The sequence below is a fragment of the Perognathus longimembris genome, chromosome 28 (genome assembly GCF_023159225.1).
Source record: "Perognathus longimembris pacificus isolate PPM17 chromosome 28, ASM2315922v1, whole genome shotgun sequence".
Classification (NCBI taxonomy): domain Eukaryota; kingdom Metazoa; phylum Chordata; class Mammalia; order Rodentia; family Heteromyidae; genus Perognathus; species Perognathus longimembris.
The window spans coordinates 80,602,827-80,627,817 of NC_063188.1; the positions used below are offsets into that span (position 1 = coordinate 80,602,827).

General features: G+C 39.8%; 1 protein-coding gene across 2 annotated transcripts in view; it reads left to right on the top strand.

The window, feature by feature from the left end:
• Positions 1 to 24,991, top strand: part of Slc9a7 (solute carrier family 9 member A7) — a 160,634-nt gene that overhangs the window by 49,069 nt on the left and 86,574 nt on the right. For both annotated transcript variants that reach the window (XM_048336181.1, XM_048336182.1), the window contains exons 2-4: positions 15,762 to 15,961; positions 19,092 to 19,169; positions 23,189 to 23,265. In XM_048336181.1, coding sequence (XP_048192138.1) covers positions 15,762 to 15,961; positions 19,092 to 19,169; positions 23,189 to 23,265 — 355 coding nt within the window. The remainder of the gene's footprint in view (positions 1 to 15,761; positions 15,962 to 19,091; positions 19,170 to 23,188; positions 23,266 to 24,991) is intronic.

The following is a 24,991-nucleotide window of genomic DNA, read 5'->3' on the forward strand; positions in this document are numbered from 1 at the left end:
TGAGCCACAGCGCCACTTCTGGCCGTTTTCTGTATATGTGGTGCTGGGGAATCGAACCTAGGGCCTCGTGTATCCGAGGCAGGCACTCTTGCCACTAGGCTATATCCCCAGCCCCCCTACTTATTATTATTGATTACTGCCCAATGGGCCTACTCTAGCTATGCTACTGCCCCCTGCTGGTCACTCTCTACCATATGCTGAGTGAGAGCTTCTCATATCTAGTCCACAGCCCTTTCTTTCCTCTTTCCTCCATGTATACGTGTACACTATTCCTCCCCCCACCTTTTTTTTTTTTTTTTTTACTTTTTAGTGACCATTACAGCTTGGCTGGATTTATCCTGTTAGACATGCATAGGTGGGAAAGGTGTATGTTTCTGTGGTGTGGCAAGTTCTGTGTCCCCTTGTGAGCACCCAGATTAGAACTATCCACTCCTATCAATCACACAAGAGCTACCTGTTGAGAACAAGATTTTCTAAGATTACAGCTAATGTGCTTTGGGTTTGTTTGAAAATAATTTTAGCAAGCAGCCTATCCACTATGACATAGTTTAAAGCTAGAATGAATTATAGCCATGGTGGTCTTACATTTACTTCTGCCATTTTAAACATATGAAGGGTTTTGCTAGAAGTAGGATGGCAAGCATTTCTCCTTGTGTCATTATATGGCTCTGACTGTTGACTTTGGCTGCTTCCCAGCCATCAATTTTATGACTCAGGAAATTGCAATAAGAGCATAAAACTTGAATCTTCCCAGATACTGTTTGGTTTTCTGCCAAAACCTGGACATGAATTGTAGGATGGGAGAGCACTATGTTTATAATTTAGAAAACTGGAGCTTCCATATGTGTATAATCTGTTAATATTCTTTCAGGTCAAACTACAGTTTTTAATTTTTTGTTTAAGTCCTGGGGCTTGAACTCCAGGCCTGGGTACTGTTCTTGAGCTTTTTAATTTTTTTTCTCAAGGCTAGCACTTTACCACTGAGCCACACCTCCACTTCTGGCTTTTTGGTGATTAATTGGAGATAAGAGTCTCATGGACTATCCTTCTCAGGCTAGCTTTGACCCATGATCCTCAGATATCAGTCTCCTGGATAGCTAGGATTTATAGATGTGAGTGACTGGCACTCAGCCAGTTTTTAATTTTTATGATTTCCTGTTTTCAGCAAATAATTTATCAAATGATGACCATGTTCCAGCTATTGCACTGGGTTTGGTGGCACCTTCAGTCTTGTGGGGTCAACATTCAATAATGTTCTTGGGTGGTGGCAGCACCCAAGGGGTGCTATTTCAAGGCTATTTCAGCTGAGTCCTATACTGTAAATAGGAACTGATCAGGTAGGCAGGACCAAGGCTGGAAACTGAGGGACAGACCTTATAGAGGAGACAGGGTGTACCAAGACTGGAAAAGTTTGTTTAGTATTTAGCTATCCTCTGCATTTTTAGTAGGAAATAGATACTACATATGCTCTCCAATTCAAGTGACTTGACAACATATATTAAGTCCTGTGCTTCCTCTGATCCCCAGCCATATAAGTCTTCCTAAAGACATCTGCTGATACATTTTCTTTGGAACACTTTTTCAAAGAGTTGTGATGCTTTTGCAAGCTGAAAGCAGATTTTCTTTTTTTAATGTTCCACACTGAAAGTAGCATGCTACAGTCTGTCCTGTATCTTGATTTTCCCCCCAACCTAGTACATAGGACATAGAGTTGTCATGTTCTTGTTTTTTTAATATAATGGTGTAGACTCTGTTATGTGAGTGGACCAAAGTTTGTTTAGCTGGTACCTTTAGAGGAGACATTTGAACCTTTTATAATAATGTGTTCTTACCTGTCCTATGAAGTAGGTCAGGAAAGTGAGCAAGAACAACCGAATACAGAGCTGAGAATTTGAACTACATTCCCACTGTCAATTCAGATTCTGTTAACAAACAGAAAGTCAGACCTATTGGGAAAAGGGCCAAATGGAATTTAAAGAAATGACCACATACCAGTGGCTCATGCCTGTAATCCTACCTACTCAGGAGGTTGAGACCTAGAGGATCATGGTTTGAAGCTGAGTCCCTGTTTAAATAGTGTTGTAAGTGTGATGGATAATAAGACTTACATCATTCTTTCCAATCATAACATTTTATGGCAGCATGAGATTGAGCAAAATGACTATGGGTCCAGGACAGCCATACCTTTGGTGTGAAAAAAGCACAAGGGGAAGACTTCTCCTTGGAAAGCACAACGGAGGTTCTGTTTGTGATGGACGTTGGATCTCATCTCTGATGCTTCAGCACCAATTTGACTCACAAGCAATTTCAAACAATTGCTCTGAACACTAGAGGACAGACCACCTGAATTTAAATGACCCGAGTGCATTTAAGAAGTGAAATAAGTTAACTGTACATTGTTATAATTATAAATTGATAATCAGTGGCTTGTCTTTTTACATCAGATTTAGCCTGTTATATGGCTGATCCTTATTTTCCATTTAAATTTGAATTTTTTAATGTTTTAAATTTTTATTGTAAAAGTGATGTACAAAGGGGTTACAGTCACATAAGTCAGGTATTGAGTACATTTCTTCTTGAACAGTGTCAACTCGTCCCTCCTTTTCCCCTGGTTTATCCCTCCTGCCCCCCACCCCAAGTTGTATAGTTTATTTTCAACATAGTGTCTAGTGAGTATTATTGCTGATACTCTCTCAATTTTTGTGCTTCCTCTTTCCCTCCCCAAATCAGATAAAATTACATACAAGACTTTCTCCTCCTTCCAATACCAGTATACACGGTTTCCAATATACTCAGATAAGATTACAGAGATAGTGTAGGTACAACCACAGGAAGGTGATATAAGAACATCATCAATAATAGAAACTACACATACACATAGGACGTTGAAAGTAATTACAACTGTTTCCATAACATGGAGTTCATTTCACTTAGCATCATCTTATGTGTTCATAAGGGTATAGCTATTGGGCCTTGTGATGCTCTGCTATGACTTGCCTAAACCTGTACTAATTATTCCCAATAAGGGAGACCATAGAGTCCATGTTTCTTTGGGTCTGGCTCACTTCTCTTAGTATAATTTTTTCCAAGTCCTTCCATTTCCTTACAAATTGGAAGTAGGAAATTGAAAGGGAATACCAAATTTGAGAGACACAGGGTAAAAAAAGACAAACAACTACAAAAGCAATACTTGCAAAACTGTTTGGTGTAAGTGAACTGAACACCTCCGTGGGGGGGGGGGTGGAAGGGGGAGGAGGGAGGGGGGTATGAGGGACAAGGTAACAAACTGTACAAGAAATGTATCCAGTGCCTAACGTATGAAACTGTAACCTTTCTGTAAATCAGTTTGATAATAAAAATTTGAAAAAAACAAACAAACAACAACAACAACAAAAAAGACTTTCTCCTCCTCCTCCTCTTCCTCCTCCTCCTCCTCCTCCTCCTCCTCCTCCTCCTCCTCCTCCTCCTCCTTCTCCTCCTCCTCCTCCTCCTTCTCCTTCTTTCTTCTTTCTTCTTCCTCCTCGTCCTCTCTCCCTTCTCTTCCTCTTCCTCTTCCTTTTTCTTTGTCTGATCCAGAACTTGAGCACTGTCCCTGAGCTTTGTTGCTCAGGGCTAGCACTCTACCACTTGAGCCATATTCCACTTCTGGCTTTTTGCTAGTTAATTGGAGATAAGACCTTCATGGATTTTCCTGCCTAGGCTGGCTTCAAACCACAATCCTCAGAGATCAGCATCCTGAGTAGCTAAGATTACAGGTATGTGCAATTGGCAGTCAGCTTTTAATTCTTTTTTATTAGAAAAAAATTGATCTTACAGAAGGGGTTTCATTGTGATATTTATGTATATGTGTATAATGTACTTTTATCCTATCTACCCTACCCATATTACTCATTCTTAACCTCCTTAGAACAGTTTTTAGTAGAATTCATTATTCTGACTTCATAAATGCATATGAAGTACTTGATCACATTCACCCTCAATATCCTCTCTTTTCTCCTCCCACTGGTTCCTCCCCAGCATTCTTCATTTATATCATGTAATATTTTCTGTGTATAAGAAGACACCTGCTTTATTTTTCTTTCTGAGTTTGGCTTATCTTGTTAAACATGGTTGTCTCCAGGTCTGTTTTCCTGAAATTATGACATAATTTTATTTTTATAGTCAAATAATATTCCATGTGTATATGTACCACACACTTTTTCTTTTCTCAAGTCTGAAGTCACATCCTCACTACTATATCAACTCTTTGGTGGGTTCTTGGACTGATTCCATAGCTTGGCTCTTGCATAGAGTACTGTCTTATTTACTATTCTGAGAAAACTGATAAGATTGCTTAATTTTTGTTTATGAGACTACAGTGTCATGTGATGATATATCATATGATCATATTGTTTTATTACTGACTGTTATATATTTGGGTAAATCTCTGGAAGAATCTTCTAAAGTAAAAATTGGCATTTATAGGTAGTATGAAATATGTGTATCTGAAATTTTTCTCTGGTAAAAACTCTTTGTAACTGTAAATCTTCACATAAATATTCATTTTACTTGTACTCAGCAAGCTGCAAGAGGGACACATAAGGAAATGATGGCATCCTATCTCTCTTGTGGACATGGTAGCTTGAGTAACAGTCGGTCTATAGCTAATTTTCTGGAATATTCTTTATACTTTGCTCCAGCCCACACATCACTTCTCTTCTTAATTCCCAATCCCACAAAATGTACTATTTTTACAGCAATCAAGATAACGCAAGGATACTCTTCTGAAGGGCTCATGAAAAGCAGCATGCGTGCAGTGTTTGGCACTTTTGAAAGAGTTCATTCTCACAACAGTCCAGTTTTAGAAATGAGCAATGGAGAGCTAAGACTTGCTTCTCATTGCACCTAAAGGGAAAGTGAACTTCTATAGCCAGGTATTCTGTTTCTGAGTCCATCAAGTACTACTACTGAGCAGAATATAAATTGATCAAAATTGGTAGAAAATGAGAAATAGTACATTAGAATTCATTTGGTACAATATGAAAATATTTTTAATAAGCACAGTAAAATATGGAGGGACTCAGTAGTTCATGTTTATGCATTCAGCAAAGGTGGATGCTTTATGTGGGACTTCTGGACTGGTCATATAAGACCTCAAACCCTTTCCTCACAACATAACAATAAAATTGGACAATACCAGCCAGGCTCTGATATTTCATGCCTATAATCCTAGCTACTCAAGAGTCTCAGGTGTGAGGATCACAGCCTAGTTAGAAAAGTCTGTGTAACTCCAAACTATTTCCCCATAAAATAACCAACAAAAAGCTGGGCTGGCCATAGGGCTCAAGTTTTAAGAGTGTGAGTGAAAAAGCTAAGCAAGAGCATAAGGCCCTGAGTTCAAGCCCCAGTACCAGCACACACACAAAAAGGACATAACCATCAAAAACAACAAAAATGTATAAAAATTGATGGCCAAACAAGTTGAACTCTGTGTGTGTGTGTGCGCGCGTGCGCTTGCACGTGTGCGTGCCCTTGCGTGCACACATGCATGTGCCCGACCTGGATGTGTGTGGATACTGTCTCTGAGCTTTTGTGCTCAAGGCTACTGCTCGATCACTTGATCCACAGCTCTACCTCTAGCTTTTTGCTGATTAAGTGGAGAGAAGTGTCTCAGTGGCTTGCTTGCCTGGGCTAGCTTTGAACGACTATCCTCAGATCTCAGCCTCCTGAATATCTAGGATTACAGCCATGAGCCACTGCTGCCTGGTCAAGTTGAACGTTTATTAAGAAAAAATTGCTGCAATTCGCTAAGAACAGTGGGTAAGGTGTGCAATGGCATTTAGGTGAGGGGCTGGATCTATGCCCTCAAATTTGTGTTTCAGATGATGGAGTATGTGATGAAAACCAGCTCCAGCAATAAGTGTTTGGTTGGTTTTCAATCAAGGTACTAAGGGAATTCATTTGAGAAAGAATTGGCTTGTTTTAACAGATGGTCTGGGACAATTGGATTGGATATCCAAATGCAAAAAAGATGAATTTGACCCCTAACCTGAGACCATCCACAAAACAAATGATATCAGAGACATAAAATCACTTTCATTGTATGACAATAAAAAGTGAAAAAAATTAAAGACAGCATCATAAACTTTACAAAGAAAAGACAAAAATATGCCCCCCCCCCGGGAATAGCAAAATAATTTCAGTCTTTGCCAATCCTGGGGCTTGAACTCTGGGCCTGGATGCTGTCCCTAAGCTTTTGTGCTTAAGGATAGCACCCAACTACTTAAGCCCCAGTTGCATTCTGTGGTTAATGGAGATAAGGGTCTCATGGTGTTTCCTGCCTGGGCTAGCTTTGAACTGCCATCCTCAAATGTAAGCCTCCTAAATAGCTAAGATTACAGGGATGAGCCACCAGCACCTGGCTCAATCCTATTTTTAATAAGAGGATTATATCCAGAATACATAAAGATCTCTTACAATGTAATAAGATAACTCAATTGAAAACATAAATAAAGTTTGGACAGATATTTTAGCAAAAAAATATATGTGCCTATAGGCACATACAAGATGCTAAGCATTCCTGCACATTAGGAAATGCAAATTAAAATGACAATAAAGTATCATTAAGACAGGTACTGGGGGGCTGGGAATATGGCCTAGTGACAAGAGTGCTTGCCTCCTACACATGAAGCTCTCGGTTCGATTCCCCAGCACCACATATATGGAAAACGGCCAGAAGGGGCGCTGTGGCTCAGGTGGCAGAGTACTAGCCTTGAGCGGGAAGAAGCCAGGGACAGTGCTCAGGCCCTGAGTCCAAGGCCCAGGACTGGCCAAAAAAAAGACAGGTACTATCATTTTTTGGGCCTGTAAACAGATTGTATTTACCGTACATAACTAGTGGGAATATAAAATGGTGTGGTTTTCCAAAAGGAAAACAGTTTGGCAGTTTCTCAAAATACAGAACATGGATTGGCCATCTGACACAGTAGATCCCCTTCTTAGGTATCTGCCCTAGAGAAAAGAAAGCCTATGTCTACACAGGCTTGTATGCACCTGGTCATAAATATCTGGGTGAATGGATAAACAAAATATGGGATCCATAGTAGTGAGGAATGAAGTACTGATGTTTTTAGTATGGATGAACTTTATAAACACTATGTTCAGTGAAGGAAGCCAGGCACACAAGACCACATTGTATGATGCTATTTATATGAAATATCCAGAGGACTAAGAGCACTGGCTCAGGTGGTATAGTGACAAATCTGAGGCCCTGATTTCAAAACTCAATGCCATCAAAAAGAGAGAAGGAAGGAAGAAAATGAAGAAGGGAAAAAGGAGAAAGAGGGGGGAGGAAAAGAAGACATGAATGATGAAATGAACAAAAAGGAAGGGAAGGAGAGAGAATGGAATAGAAAGAGAAAGAGAATGGAATAGAAAAGTTCAGGGAGTTAACTTTATAGAGACAAAAAGCAGACTTGTAATTGTGTGGGACTAGGAGCAGGAAATGGATTGAATGCACATGGGAACATTATTAAATCAGATTGTGATTAGGGGGACACAATCTTGTGAATATACTAACAAACATTATTTTGTGGTATATAAGTTATTCTTCAAAAATTATGCTTTTTAACTTCTCATTCAGAACAAGCAATAAAAATATGAATGAATTATAATATATCACTGTTAGCACTGCTCTGGAATAAGCAGAAGGAAGTATTGGAAAGGCCTGTAACTTTCATTCTCAAACCTGAAGTTGTATAAATATGTAAATGACCCCCAAACCTGAAAAGCAGTTGTGACTGTGGAAGCCATTGGACTTAATTCATTGGCATAGTGCTTGGTTGTCCCTAATCTGAGCATCTTGAAATCTGGAATGCTACAAAACCTGAGACTTTTGGGGAGCCAACATGACATACATGGTGGATTTCGGACAATTTGAGATTTCCAGATTGGAGAAGCTCAGTCGATGTAAATATCCCCAAATCCAAAAACCTCTGAAAATCGGAAACATTTCTGGTCCCAAGCATTTCAGATGAGACATTCTCCACCTGTAATTATCACTACCATAAAGATCTTAATGAATGAACGCTTTCTTATTTCACATGAACGTTTAGAACCCAGAACAACCCCTTCTTTTCTCTGAACAATAGCACAGTGGTGGCCAAAACGATCTCGTGACCCCCTGCCCTCAGTGGCTTGCATCAAGAAGATAGGTAGAAACATGGCTCAAGTGGTAGATCACTTGCCTTGCAAGCCTGAGGCTGATTTCAAACTGCTAAAAGGGTAGAGGTAAGGTCGCACTAGAGAACAGTACATCCATGCACCTGTTCCTGTCCATCGAAACAAAGACTTAATAAGAACATTCACATGTTGCAGCTGGTGGTTGGCTGTCTAGAATTACACCTTACCCTATGTCCTTTTGTTCCACTGTCCTCCCAACAATCTTAGCCCCACAAGGGAACCTGGCACCAGACTAATGGGGGCTGGTCTCTTTAATGACCCTCTGTGGGTTGTTAAACCACACTTGGCTCATGATTGCATTCCTTCTTCATACTACTGAGTTTTGTATGGGCACATATATATGTATATATATATATATGAATGATATATCTATTTTTCTTCCTTCTTTTTTGTTATGCCTTTTAAAAAGTAGAAAAGCTGACAAGTGTGTATCACCAGGGCACTATGCTAAATATAGTTGGTAAGTTATTTTTTTCAAATCCACAAGGGGACTGGAAATTCTTTGCACCTTTGAGTTCATCATTTTTTGGTTTTCAGCCACATCAAATGTCAAATAAATTTCATTCATATTTGCTTTACATAAAAGCTTCAAACTCAAGTTATTTCTTGATATTAGTCATAGGTCTGGGAAATCAGTGATGCTGGATGTGTCAGCTGATATCTTTTGCTATTATTTCAGGTTTACAGACTTAGTGGGTTATTTCTGTTTGCAATATGGAGCACTGTGCTGCTGCTGCTGCTGCTTTGAAATCAGTGCCTCTGTAGCTCCCTATTGTTTTTCTTCATTTTTGTGACTATTCACTTTGTGAACCTTTAAAAAACTCTTAAGCTGCCCCTGTGGCCATGCCTGTAATCATAGCAATCTGAGGATTGTGGTTCAAAGCCAGCCTGGGCAGGAAAGTTCATGAAACTTTTATCTCTAATAAACTACCAAAAAAGCTGGGAATGGACTTGTGGCTCAAGTAGTAGAGTAAAAGCTCATGAGCAAAAGAAGCTCCCAGGCTCTGAGTTGACGCCCCAAGGCTGGTACACAAAAAACACCCTCAAGCATGTGTGGAATGCCTTTTGATTATAGTCTGTTTTCAATTTCCTGTAACAGGATGTCTTCAGATGGAGCAGATAAAATCTACTGTTCATGTTCTTTCTAGGTCTCTATAATTTTCTCACCAAAATATCCCTCTGCATTCCTGACATCAAGCAGAAAACACTATCTATGAACTTAATATGGTGCCCTCGAACATGCTGGTAATAAATACGAATGGAAAATGTTCGAGGAGTTGCTCATACTCTACCTTGAGTTAATGGCATACCTTGTGGCTTGGCATAGTTTTGGTCAGAGACAGTGGGATGGAATTCACCTTTTTTTTCTTTTTATATTTTTATTGCTATTAAAATGTGATGTATAGAGAGGTTATGGTTACATAAGTCAGGTAAGGCATTCATTTCTTTTTGGACAATGTCACCCATTTCCTCGCTCTCTCCCACTTTTCCCCTCCTGTCTGCACCCACAAGTTGTATAGTTCATTTTCAACATAGTGCCTAGTGCACTGCTGCATTTATTCACCCTTTGTCCCTCTATTTCTGTGAGCACTCATCTTTACCGGGGTGTTTTGTGTTAACATACTTAACCCCCAAAGGGCAGTAGTATCATAACCCTCACTGTCTCCCATCTGTAATGTGGGTGCTTTGGGCCCAAGGTAGAGACTGAAAGGTTTCCTAATTTTCCAAAAACAATATTCATCATCTGATAATGATTCTAGAAGGGACTAGAGGCATGGCTTAAGTGGTAGAGGGCCTACCTAGCAAAGTCAAGGCCCTGAATTCAAACCCTAATACCACACACACACACACACACACACACACACACACACACACGCAAAGATGATCATGATGGCTACTGGGAAAGATTATAAGAGCATACCCATTACTTGAGGAATTTGTTGGTATGATTTAGATTTCCCCTAGCTTTGTTATTAATAAAGCTGTAAAGTCAAGAAACCATGAGTTACATGAAGTCAGTTGTTTTATTGTTGGTCATAAGGCTTGGATTCAGGGCCTAGGCACTGTTCTTGAGCTTTTTTTTTTTTTTTTTGCTCAAGACTAGTGTTGTACCACTTTGAGCCATAGCTCCACTTCCACTTTTCAGATGGTTAATTGGAGATAAGGGTCTTACAGACTTTCTTGCCCAGGCTGGCTTTGAATTGCAAACCTCAGATCTCAGTCTCCTAAGTAGCTAGGATTACAGGTGTGAACCAGGGGCACCTGAACTGGGATCCCATTTGTTATGTAACTGCCTACAAAGGTGTGAAATGAGAACAACAAGCATTAGTATCCAAGCCCTGAGTTCAAGCCCCAGGATCAGCATTAGAAGCTAGGTGCCTGTGGCTCACACCTGTAGTCCTAGTTACGCAGGAGGTTGAGATCCAAAGATTGAGGTTTGAAGCAAAGCACGTCAGGAAAGCCTGTGAGCTTCTTATCTCTAATCAGTAAAAAGCCAAAATTAGAGGTGTGGTTCAAGTAGTAGAGTGTCAGCCTTGAGCAAAAAAGCTAAGGGATAGTGCCTAGGATCCCAGTTTAAGCCTCAGTACAAGCACCAACACAAAAATTCAGTAGTGTTCCCTCTGGAGTGCAAAGTAAAGCCTGGACAGCCCTAAGTTGCCCTGGGTGCCACTAGCAGCTGGCTTTAGTCATCATCATCATCATAACAGCCATGAGCAGCACAGCTGATACACTCACCATGGCACCATTGGCAGAGCAGGGGAGTTAGTGGCAGCCCCCAGAAGGGAATAAGAAAGACATTTCGTGCAATGGATGGTTGAGAACAGTAAAGTGATTCAATGTAAGAAACAGATAGGGTTTCCCCCACAGGAATGACAGTCAAGTTAAACGTATTTGTATACCAGATTTCCACAAAGAAGAATAACCTTCAGAAAATGCGTCCAGTTTACATTCCCACCAACAATGAAGTAGGGTTCCCTATTGGCCACATCCCCTCCAACATTTATTATTATTTTTCTTGATATAGGACATTCTTACTGGTGTGAGGTGGAATCTCAATGTTGTTTTGATTTGCATTTCTTTTATGGCCAGTGATGTAGAGCACTTTTTCATATGCCTCTTGGCCATTCTCACTTCCTCATCAGAGAAGTCTCTTTTTAAGTCTCTAGCCCACTTGATGAGGGGGCTATTGGTTCTTTGTGTTTTTGTTTTGGATGAAGGTAATTTTTTTAATTCTGCATATATTTTAGATATGAGGCCTTTGTCTGTTGAATGGGCGGTAAAGCTCTTCTCCCAATCTGTGGGATTTCTATTTATCTTACGAGCTATGTCCTTTGCCCTGCAGAAGCTCTGTAGTTTGATGTAGTCCTATTTGTCCAACCTTTCTTTGATTTGTAGCCTTTCTGGGTCTTTGTTGAGGAAGTTCCGTCCAGTGCCAAGGAGCCCAAGTGTTTCTCCTACTCCTTCCTTTCGTGTTTTCAGGGTGTCTGTTTTGATTTCGAGGTCTGGCAAGCGGTATGGAGATTCCTCAGAAGGCTAAACATAGAGCTCCCCTATGACCCAGCAGCCCCACTTTTGGGCATCTACCCAAAAGACCACAAACAAGAACACACTAAAGCCACCAGCACAACAATATTCATCACAGCACAATTTGTCATAGCTAGAATCTGGAACCAACCCAGATGCCCCTCAGTAGATGAATGGATCAGGAAAATGTGGTACATATACACAATGGAATTTTATGCCTCTATCAGAAAGAATGACATTGCCCCATTTGTAAGGAAATGGAAGGACTTGGAAAAAGTTATACTAAGTGAAGTGAGCCAGACCCAAAGAAACATGGACTATATGGTCTCTCTTATAGGGAATAATTAGCACAGGTTTAGGCAAGTCACAGCAGAGGATCACAGGAGCCCAATAGCTGTACCCTTATGAACACATAAGATAATGCTAAGTGAAATGAACTCCATGTTATGGAAACGATTGTTATATCACAGTTGTAAATACTTTCAACGTGCCATATGTAACTGTAGCCTCTATTATTGATGATATTCCTGTATCACCTTCCTGTGGTTGTACCTACACTATCTTTGTATCTTATCTGAGTATATTGGAAACCGGGTATACTGGTATTAGAACCAGGAAATTGGAAGGGAATACCAAAATCGAGAGACACAGGGTAAAAAAGACAAAGAACTACAAAAGCAATACTTACAAACTGTTTGGTGAAAATGAACTGAACAACTGAACAACTCATGGGGAGGAGGGGGAAGGGAAAGAGGGAGGGGGAGGGAGGAATGAGGGACGAGGTAACAAACAGTACAAGAAATGTATCTAATGCCTAATGTATGAAACTGTAACCTCTCTGTAATTCAGTTTGATAATAAAAAATATATATAAAAAAAAGAAAAGAAAATGCCTCCATAGGACAGGAAACAGAAAATCCATGGCATTCCATCTTGTTGAAGGACAAAGAGTCCATGGATACTAATGCTTGTAGGCCCTGGTGAAGTTCCAGCGCCCAGTGGTAACTATAGAGCATATCATAATTGTTAGATGCTATCTGCATCACAGGGGCCTCTGCTCAGTCACCAGCAGAATAGGCACAAGAATGAAAGTAGAAAGCAGGGATTGTTCAGTGCCCCAAAATGTCAGGCTCCTTGGTGCATGGGCAACATGGCTCCTCCCTTGTTCCATGTGGGGAGCCTATAGGTGTTGTCCAAAGCGGTACCTGGCACTCCCTTAAAGGGAGAGCTGATGGAGGACAGGTGAACCTATGAGACTGGTGGTTTATTGGGATTATAGCCCCAGATTTGCAGGCTCCTTTCTTATCTAGGGTGGCAATAAAGAAGAGCAATGCAGGAAGTGACACCAAGTCCAGGAGCCACCTCAGTATAGGTATCCCACAGCTTTAGTTATAAGCACAGATACCCACCAAATCCTAAACTACCCAAGGTGGCCAAGTGAATGGCCTAAGGAAAGGATATTGTTGAAGCAAAGTAAGGCAGGATTGAGTATGTCTGTCTCTGCTGTCATCAACTTTGGTATCCCACATGAAGAAAGGGACGGAAATTGCAGCAAGAAGACCTGAGCAGACAAGTGCTTGTGTTTTGTATATTCATCAAACAACTACAGTCACATCTGGATTATGAGATTTTTGTATTCTTCCCTAAACATCTCATTTTGGTAATAACAAATGTGGGTTTTTTAATGTCTGATTTTTTTTATATACCTTTAAAAGGTTTCTATGTGTTTACTATCTGGTCAGATTGAGATATTTAGAACCTCATTTTAAATTCATAGTAAAACTTTTTGTGCCAATTTAGGGCTTGAACTCTGGGCCTGGGCACTATCCTTGAGCTCCTTTTGCTCAAGGTTTGTGCTCTACTACTTGAACCACAGCTCCCCTTCTGACTTTTTGCTGATTAATTGAAGATAAGCACTTATCTGCCGGGGCTGGCTTTGAACTGTGATAATGTTCTCAGCCTCCTGTGTAGCTAGGATTATAGGCATGAGCCACTAGTACCCAGCAAATTTATTTTCAGTAAGATTTGGGATTTAGGATTTTTCCCACAAAAGTTAACCAACTACAAATATCTGTTAGTACTGATGTGTAATGATAATAATTATAATCATGCAGTGCAGATGCACTGGAAGAACTGTGTTTTTCTAGATTTTATTTATGCTTTGCTCTTCAACAATGTCTCATGAATTTGCATTGTCTTGGTGAAAAGGTAGATTATAGAACCTTATATATACTGTCTTAGCTTTTTATTATTATAACAAAATATCTAAGATAACTAATTGTAAATGAGAAAAGGTTTGTTTGGGTGATGGTTTTGAAGGTTTTGGCCTATGGCTAATTGGCCCTACGCTTGGGCTTGTGACAGCACATCAAGGCAGGAGTGTGTGTTGGGGTGACTTGTTTACTTCATTTCTGGGGATACAATAAAGGAAGAGGAAAGTGCTCGGGTCCCTGTATCACTTCAGGGTATGTCTCTAGTGACTTAAGTTCTCTCACTGGGCCTTCAGCCTCTTGAAGGTTTCCATCAGTTTGAAATACTGCCCAACTGGGGACTATTCAAGATCCACATATCTGTATTAGAATACATAGAATGCAATAAACATTCTTTTGTTGTTGTTGTTGTATACCCTTTGCCCATTCATGGCAAATGAGATGAGGATGAATGTGTTTTTCTCTTATCATTCTGCCCTTTAAAATTGCTAGCAAGGAAATGTATTTCAAGAGAAATGTGAGCTTTTCATCCTAAGGGAGAGGAATAGAGTCATAGAAATTTCTGTTATGCATTTGTGTCTTGGTCTTTTGGATTGTGTTTGTGTTTTTTTTTTAAGATTTCAGTCACTTTTGCTTTGGTACATCTGAGTCACATCCAGGACTCGGGAGAGTAGCCTTCCTTCCTCATTTAAGGAATTGAAGGCCTAAACACAATTTTGTTGTTTTTATTTTTCCCTAATGAAAAAAATCCCTGATAAGAAGGGACTGAGTGTACAGGACTTGAAGTTGATTATCTTAGCTTTCTCATAGCCACAACCCTAAGAAGCCAGCTCTCTAGCCCCTGAATCATTGCTGCTCAAATTTACACTGCAGCATTTGGCTTCCCAAGGGGTGTAATTACTTTCTCCATGATACCCAGTGCTTGAAATGACCTAAGCAAAAACATTTATTTTATGTTCCTCCTTCCGCTAGAGTGTGGCAAAGCTGGTTGCATTTATAGTAACTTGAAATTCCAGTAGCCTGGTTTTGCTATAGACACAGGACAAGACAGGACTGCCTTGAGGGACACTTGTGGTGAAAATCAAGGGCTCAGCAGTTCTTCCTTGTGCTGTCTTGGGCATTAAAAAAAACTTTTGATCTGGGTGTTGGTGGCTCATGCCTGTCGGTAATCCTAGCTACTCTCAAGAGATTGAGATCAGAGAATCACAGTTCAAATCCAGCCTGGGCAGGAGAATTTGTGAGACTCTTCATTTCCAATTAACCACCAAAAAGCCAGAAAGGAGTTGGGTGCCAGTGGCTCATGCCTTGTAATCTTAGCTACTCAGGAGACTGAGATTTGAAAGATCACTGTTCAACAGCCAGCCCAAACAGAAATGTCCATGAGATTCTTATCTCCAGTTAACCACAAAAGAAGTAGAGCTATTGCTCAAGTGGTAAAGTGATAGTCTTGAGCAAAGAAGCTAAGGGAATGTGCCCAGGACTTTAGTTCAAGCTCCAATACCAGCACACACAAAAAATACTCTTTTGCCTCTCATCCCATGCTCCTCCACTTGAGGGGGTGTCCAAACTGCTCAGAGTGCCAGTATAACCATCAAGGTACAGTTCTCCATTGTCTTTTTGGTGACCCAATGACTTAGGTCAAATCACGATGGGTGATGCTTACCGACTGTATTCCAAAATATTGGTTTTCTACCTTTTCTATGTTTTCCTCCATTTTTCTTAATTGCTGAAAATCAGTAGTGATCCTATTTTCACACTCCTGATTCTTCTACAGGCCTGATATCTTTTTCTTGTCACTCTATTTCAGGGCTCATCGTTGGGGTGATCCTGAGATATGGCACCCCTGCTACCAGTGGCCATGACAAATCACTGAGCTGTACTCAGGAAGACAGGGCATTCAGCACCTTATTAGTGAATGTCAGTGGGAAGTTCTTCGAGTACACTCTGAAGGGAGAAATCGGCCCGGGCAAGATCAACAGTGTAGAGCAGAATGACATGCTGCGGAAGGTGAGCAGGGGCTTGGTTCATTATGTCCTTGGCCATGATGTGGTTGTCCATGACATGGCTACTGACTCCCGCATTCCATGTTGACTGTACAGAGAGCAACTCTTCCAATTGTTTGGAACAGCAAGAACATTCCTGATTTACAGTTTTGCTAGGATGCTTTGGGGCCACCGTGAGCAAAAGGAAGAATCAGATTTTAACTAGAGCATTTCAGCTTTTTGTCCTGGGCTTGTTTAATTAAGATCTGTAGATAAGCTGATTGCTAATTGTGGTTTGTACATCCCCACTTACCCTCCAACCAGCATCTCTTCTTTGTCCTTGCCGTGGTTTAGAGATGAGATTGTTTCCTTTTTAAAATAACACTTTTAGCTTCTTTATGCAATGCTCAGAAAGTAAATTCTTAGTTCTGAGTTTCTCTTTTGCTATATTCTACAAATATTGGAGTGTTTACATTATTAATAATCACTTTTTTATGAATTTAAACTCAGGGCATCAAGTTCTTTGGCTTTTTTGTTCTACTACGTGAACCACATTTCCACTTCTAGCTTTCTGCTGGTTAAGTGGAAACAGGAGTCTCATATACTTTTCTGCCCAGGATGGGTTCAAATCATGGGCCTCATGTCTCAGCCTCTTGTTCAGTTAGAATTACAGGTGTGAGCCACCAGCAGTCATCTTATAATTGCTCTCAAAGTGATCTCAAAGACCTAACAAATTTCAAGAGGAAAATAGGAGCTTGTTATCATAGAATTTGTATTTTTAATTAATTTAAACTTATAGTTGAAGCAAGGTACTTCCAATTCACAATCTTCCTAGAATTACAGGTGTATACCACCATGTACAGATCAAGCATGTTTTTCACTTAATGTAGCAAAAATGCTCTAGAATGAAAAGATTATATATCGTTCATGTGAGTTACTTCCAGGATACACTAGAGATCTATATTGATTCTCTTTTTTTTGGTAGTGATTCTTTATCTTACAGATCAGGGCTTATCAGAAAAAGGTCCTTGTATAGCAATCTGGGAGATCTAGACTGCGAGGAGCCCCTTCTTACATGGAATAAAGCTAACATGTGTAAAGACTTATAGTCAAAGGCAGTGTGGAGGGTGTGCTCCAAAACTATTTTTCTTGGAATATACCAAACATTAAGAAAAATTAATCTCAACTCACTCTATTAAACATGACCATTTTCTCTGTGCCTCTAGTGCCAGTAATATTGTGCTCATATCTCTCAACATTTGGTAAGAAAGAATTTCCATAAATATTAAGTACAACAGAGAGATAATCCAGAGTAAATATCCCACTGTTGGCTGATTTGAAATGGCAATTTAAACTTTTAATATTGGATAGTATAAGAGAAAGAGGAAAGGAGACAATACCAATGGCTTTTGGGTTTTAGAAAAAAAAAGGTTTTATTTTTAGAAAAAATGTTTATTCAAATCTCCTCCGCTAAAAGGTTGCTATACGGAGAAAACTTGGCAGAAGATAGACTGAGATTATTGCTGCTACTTGAAGAGGTGTGTAGAGGCAGTTTGGTTGTTGGGGAAAACATAGGATTGGGTATCAGGAAGGCTTTGTGCTAGTTTGTACATTAAAGTTTGGTAAGTTTTTTGTGTGCCAATACTAGGGCTTGAACTCATGGCCTGTGTGCGATCTCCCTGTTTTTTCGCTCAAGGTTGATGATCTACCACTTGAGACATACCTCCACTTCCAGCTTTTGGTGGTAAATTGAAGTTGAGAGTCTCATAGACTTTCCTGCCTGGGCTGACTTTGAACCATAAACTTCAAATTTCAGCCTCCTGAGTAGCTAGGATTGATTATAGGTGTGAGCCACCAGCACCTAGCTCTTCTTTCTTTGAGTCCCAGGTTCTCTATTGTAGCAATTTCCTGCTTTGCAGACTACTTTTACTTTAAAAGATGATTAGATAAAATATGATTTGAAAGAATAAGTCTTCTTTTAGGCTGATTTAGAGCTTCAGTTTCTAAGGGGAAAAGCTAACTTTTAATAAGATTTAAATAATTAATTGAAATAAAAACCAATTAATTACCCACATGAACAAATTCTTCAAAAAGAATGTTTGGTGAATGCTTCATTCCTTTGTAAGTGTGATAGGACTTTGAAGTCTAGAGGTTTCAAAGTGATTTCCTTCTATCAACCCTACAGATGATTTCAATCCCTTTATAATGAATTAATTTATGTTGATGATCAGGAAGTCACTATACTCACTGATGACTTAGGTATAGCCAATTCAAGTATCACAGAAGGCTGCTTACTCAAGGTTTAAGTCCAGTGCTTGTGGTTCATGGTTATAATCCTAGCTATTCAGGAGGCTGAGATCTGAGAGTCCCAGTTTGCTCCACTTAGGGCAGACATCTGAGACTCTTATCTCCAATTAACCATCAAAAAGCTGGAAGTGGGGCTGAGAATGTGGCTAGTGGTAGAGTGCTTGCCTAGCATTCATGAAGCCCTGGGTTCAATTCCTCAGCACCACATAAACAGAAAAAGCCAGAAGTGCTGCTGTGGTTTAAGGGGTAGAGTGCTAGCCTTGAGCAAAAAGAAGCCAGGAACAGTGCTCAGGCCCTGAGTCCCAAGCCCCAGGACTAGCCAAAAAAAGCAGGAAGTGGAGGTGTGGCTCAAGTGGTAAAGCACCAACCTTGAGTGAGAAAAGCTCAGAGGCCCTGAGTTCAAGGTCTAGTACCAGCACACACAAAAAGGACAGGTTCAGTATTATTATATCTATAAAGAATTATTTGAGATATCTAGAAAGTTAACAAAGAATCACGACAACATTTTTAGTGTAGTTAAGCTTTTACAAAACTGAGCTTAGAAAAATCAAATTGTCTTTGTTTCTAGTTAAAACACATTGGCCAGAAGCTGTGAATTCTCAACATTGTCATTAACTGTTGTCTTAATGTGTACTAAATCAAATCACTAAGATCTAAGTCAGAAATACTGTGAGGAGAACAGCATGCCATTCTAAGGGGAAATTATGGCTTTTCTCCTGGAATAATTTGTCACATTGATGTTATTTACTCTGTATATTCAAACTTTAGTTGGCAGCTTCCAATACTAAAGTCAAAGCACTGTTGGCATAAAAGTAATCCTTGGCTTGTTTTCTCTTTTAAATGTTTAGGTAACATTTGATCCAGAGGTATTTTTCAACATTCTTCTGCCCCCAATTATTTTCCATGCTGGATACAGTTTAAAGAAGGTATGAAGGCTTTGCCAGTAACTTTTTAAAACACATAAGAATCTCTGTGCTAATTTACCTGCATAGTTCTTTAGTTCTTTTCTTCTCTCAGAGTGTTTTTTACTGTGTTCTGCACCCACTCAGAGACTGTAAATGACTCATCACAGGTAATCATGTCTGCTTAAAACTCCAGAACCTTTCCGTACCACCGATGGGAATATAACATGGTATAGCCACTTTAGAGAACATAAGTGGCAGTTCATTATTAAACTGACATTGAAATTGTTATATACGATCCAACAGTTTTGCTGCTGAGGAGTTATCTCAGAGAGTTGAAAACTTACATTCAAACAAAAACCTCTACTCCTTTCATACTATCTTGTTAACAACCCAAACTACACCTCAGAAAAGTACTCAGAAAAATGAGACAAACTATTGATACACAATCTGGATGACTTCGTAAGGCAAAACTGTTCAGAGTATATGGCCTAGCCTTAGTTTTGGGGTCTTTACAACCTACTTCATGAGTTGAACATAGATGCCCCGTAGCCATTAGCTCTATCACACTCCCAAGTAAGGAGGCTGAAATGGAGAGAATATAGAAATTGCTGGGCTGCCAAACATTGCCCTTCTGTCAGAGAACATCGAGGCTAAAGGAACAAGAACCATCCCCCATTTTGCATAAAAGAATAAAGACTACAAGTCAGGGTCAACCAGTAAAGTGTTTCTTTTCTTTTATTTTCTTTCGTGTGTTTGGGGGGATGGGCACATGCGCATGCATTATTCCTAAGGCTTGAACTCGGGACCTCTGGGTGCTGCCCCTGAGTTTTTTGTGCTCAAGGATAGAGCTTTACACTTGAGCCATGGCTCCATTTTTGGCTCTTTGGTGGTTAATCGGAAATAAGAGTCTCATGGACTTTCCTGCCCAGGCTAGCTTTGAACTGCAATCCTGAGATCTCAGTCTCCTAAGTAGCTAGAATTACAGGTGTGAGCCACTGTAATAGATCAAATGATGCCTCCTTTCAGCATCACATTCATTGCAGAAGAGGAACAGAGAAAGGAGTGGGGCCTATGTCCTCTGTTCAAGATGGATACTCAAGAAGCAGGAGGTTTTTCACTCGCCTATTGAGTGTGTGCTGCATTTCCCAGATGATGAAATTGGACTCAGAATGATAATGATGTGGGTGAGGCTACTTAGATGGTGTAGGACTGAGTCAAAGTTATGCCCTCTCTCTCTGACTCCAGGGCCCAGAGTTGCTCACAGCCGCTGAATTTTAGATTTTCTGTATAAAAATGAATCTTATTTTCCTTTGCGGCTGCCAAAATCATCTGAATCTTTATGTCAGTTAATGACACATAATAATTAAGAGATTATTGGGGGTATGAGTAATGTTATCCTTTGCCTAAATAGGGAATCTGGGAACTGTCCTTCTGATCAAATGAGTGGAGAATAACTTTGTATTTTGAATAACTAATCAAAATATAATTAAGGTCATAGTCACTTTAAAAGGAAACCAATTCATTGGTTTGAAAATACACTCTATTAACTGAGAAACCTGTTATTTTGTAGAACTTCTGTTTTATCAACAATTTTCTCAAAAGGGAACAAATTACAGACTTTGCCAGTTCCCAGCTTAGGTTGTTTCGTTACATGCTTACTCTGTTTCCTTTTAAATAATCCCTAAGATGCTTGGATGTATTTCAGTGGCAAAGAGCTTGCCTAGCAAGTGCAATGTCCTGGGTTTGATCCTCAGTACCAAAGAAGGAAAAGATAAAAATCCTGGCAACTTAGGAGGCTGAGATCCAGAGGATCATAGTTCGAAGCTAGTTTGGGCAGGGAGAGACAGAGACAGAGAGACAGAGACTCCATCTCCAATTAACCAGGAAAAATAAATTTAAAAGAAAATTTGGCTAGAGGTATGGCTCAGGTGCTAGAATGCCAGCTGTGAGCAAGCAAGCAAGCTGAGCCATACCGCAAGGTCCTGAGTTCAAGCCCTGGTACAAGCATAAAAAAAATCATCCTTTGGATGAGAATATTAAAAGAGATGACACTGATCAAAATGTATGCTTAAACTGTTTTGTTAAATGGTAACTCCTTTCTATGACTACTTAAAGATAATAATAAAAATAATTTTTTAAAAAGAAAAAAAAATCATCCTTATAAGTGCACTAAATAATTGGTCCTTATACTACGGTTGCCATTGAGCAGATATATTCATACTATTTGACCTACATCCATATAGTCTCCATGGAGAAATTAGTCATTTTTGTTGACCTGAAAAAAATGACCACTGAGATTAGCTTTGATTTGGGGTGACTACTCAAGGTTTGCTTTTAGGACATTGGCAAAGGAAAATAAATTGTCTATAGGAGGCTCCATTTTGAGTGACTACTTGGGCAAAGGAATAGGACTAGTGAGAGGGAGAGAGTAATGGGGTCCATGAGAAAAAAAGAAGGTAATGGGGGAAGGTGAATATGATCAAAGTACACTACATACATGTAGAAAATCATAATGAACCCCACCTAGAAGAAGTATTTTTTGTGAACTTCTGCATAAAATGAACATATGTGCACACGTGCACGCACGCAAGCAAGCACACACACACACACACAACATACACTGTACCTTGTCAGTGGAGAATAGGAGAGCATAAAGGCTCCCAAGGAAGAAGAGCATAAAGCTTAGACTAGTATACCAGGAATTGGAAAGCCAATTATATTTTCACCAATAGCAAACTTTCTGTTTCTGACCTTCCTTGGGCTTAGGTTCTTGAAAGGTTTCCTAGGGCATGTTACCATCCCCTTCTGTCTCTTCCTGCCATCTGCACCTGGAAGTAACACTAAGGGAAATTGCAGAGGGGAAGAGTAGGGTGGGGTATGCAGGAAGAAATGAGGGAGGGGGTAACAGTGTTTAAAAAGAAATGTACTCATTACCTTACTTATGTAATTGTAACCCCCTGTTCATCACCTTTACAATAAAGATAAAAAAATAATAAAGTAAGCAGTGAATGTGCAGAAGCATCAAGGAGGTTGTAGCTTTGACACTGCTTGCTGAATGATTGCTGAATCTTATATTAGTTTTTCTTCTTCCTATATATATATGTGACCCATCTTACATACTGTAGCCCAGGCTGGCCTTAAACTCACAGTTGTCCTACCTCATCTTCGTCAGTTCATTGATTAATAGCATGTGTCATAGGCCAGCAAATGGCAATAACTACCTATTCCTATTTCTCCATTGCCATCTCTATCTGTCCCTCTTTCCCAGATTTCAAAGATGAATCCAGATGAATATATAGATATGCTGCAGGGTCCATGAGCACTCTGTTTTCTGATACTTGAATTAAGCAAGAACCCCTTTAGGTGGCATTTTCCCCTCCTATTTGTTTCAAAGCTATCTATAATGTACCTCTAGAATGGGACGTGACTGGCTGAATCATGGAGTAAAATGACTTAGGTCAAATCTATCAAAAGGATTTATTTGCTGGGCACCAGTAGTTCATACCTGTAATCCTATTTGCCAGCCCAGGCAGACAAATCTGAGAGACTCTTATCTTTAGTTAACCAACCAAAGACCAAAGTAGTAGAGTGTCAACCTTACTGACACACACACACCAAAAAAGTGTGCTCTCTCTCTTCCCCTCCCTCCCTCCCTCCCTCTCTCCCTCCCTCCCTCCCTCCATCTCTCTCACTATAATTTAGTATATTCACACAGAGTAGTATGAAAATTTATTAAGCCCTTGCTCACTTGCTCAGTGATGGACATTGTGGAGGATACCCTAAAACCATGATGTTTAAGGCATTATCTACGAATTATTTCAGATATTACTTATGCTAATAGAAGCACTAGATAGAGTTTCAGGGATTTTTTTTCCTGTGGTGTTAAGGATGCAACTTGGGGCCTTGCCCATGTACTTTACCAATTGAACTATGACCCCAGCTGGGGTTTCAGGTTTTAGAAACCTCAAAATGTGCTTCTGATGCTCACTGTCAAAATTACAATATAATTTCTGTTTGTTTTGTTTTGTCTTCTTATTCAGAGACATTTTTTCAGAAATCTTGGCTCTATTCTTGCCTATGCCTTTTTGGGGACTGCAGTTTCTTGCTTCATTATTGGGTAAGTGAATTTTGGTGACATAAGTCAATTAACTCAACTTCCAAAAGGGATGAGATCCATGTGATTACCCAGAGTCTGGTATCCAGATGTTTGTGTGCCAGTACTAGAGTTGTTAGGCACATGTGGCTATACTGATTACAATAAGATTAATCTAAGTGAAATAAAATGGCTCCTAGTTCCTAGATGTTGGTTTCTAATGTCATTGTCCAATCAAAAGAGTGTGAGCCCCTTGTGGAAATGTCATATTCTAGAGTTAGGGCAGGAAATGTACATGCATGTGAGGCATCTTGTGATTCAGGAAAGAACCAAGTTCTCCGAAGGCATTTCGACAAGCGAAAGGATGTAGGGATTTTCAGAGGGACATAAGAGGCAACTTAAATGCTCCCATAATGTCCAGAGCCCAACCCTAGTTGAAAAATAATGAAATAGTTTTCTAGTAGATCATCACCCAAAGTATAAAATAAGTACCCTTGAGACCACACTGATATGGATAAATGTTTAGATGACTAAATCAGTGGAGAAGAGACAGGTATCATGTGTCACATTTCAAATGTTTTTTTTTTAAGATACATCCCTTTCAAGGAAGTAGAACTTGGTCCCCCAACTCTGGCCCCTCACACCACCTAGTTTTGTGTGGGCTGTGCATAGTAATTTCTCCAAAGAGTGCAGAAGAAGAGTAGTTTTTAAATGGAGAAAGCTGAGCCAGGTGCTCAAAATCAACATTGGTAGGATAAACCATGTGGATATCATGTACTGGTTTTTCAGGGGGGGTGATATAGGCATTGAACTCAGAGCCTTATGCTTGCTAGTCAGGTGCTTTTTACCACTAAGCAATGCTTCCAGCCCAGATTTTGCTAGTTATTTTTAGACAGTATCAATTCCCTGGGCACATGCTGGGTCATGATCCATCTACATTAGACTTCTTTCCTACTTACCTAGGATAACAGACATGCTACTGTGTCCAGCTGTCCATTGAGAAGGGGCCTCTCAAACTTTTCTTCCAGGCTAGCTTTATACCATGATCCTCCCAATCTCGGCCTCTCAAGAAGCTAGGATTAGAGTTATTGTATAGTCATACTAGCCTTGCTAGTATGTGCTCTCAGTATTTGTGATATGAAGGGCACTTTACCTCTTGTCTTCCACCCCAGAACATCACTTCAGTAACCATGAGGAAAAAAATCAAAACAATCCCATTTTAAGGGCATTCTACAAAATATCTGAACAGTACTCCTCAAAATTGCCAAGGTTGCTAAAAACAAGCAGTGTTTGAGAAACTGTTATAATCAAGGAGATTCTAGATTTAGAGATTGGGTGTCTAAACGTTGTTATAGCCTAGATAGGATCCTGAAATAGAAAAGGGCATTAAGTAAAAACTAAGGAAATGTGAAAATTGTAAGGACTTTAGTATTTTTGTAGTACTGAGTCTTGAACTCAAGATATTATGCTTGCTAGTCAGCCACTCTACCAATTGAGCCATTCCTCCAGATCTTTTTGCTTTAGTTACTTTTCAGATAAGGTCTCACACTTTTTGCTTGGGCTAGCCTGCATCATGATCCTCCTCTCTATTTCTCCCATGTAGCTAGGATAACAGGCAAATGCCACCATATTTGGCTTATTTGTTGAGATGAGGATCTCACTTTTTTGCTTGGTTTGGCCTCAAACTACATCCTCCTGATCTCTGCCTGTTGAGTAGGTAAAATTAAAGACCATGAGCTATCACGCCCAG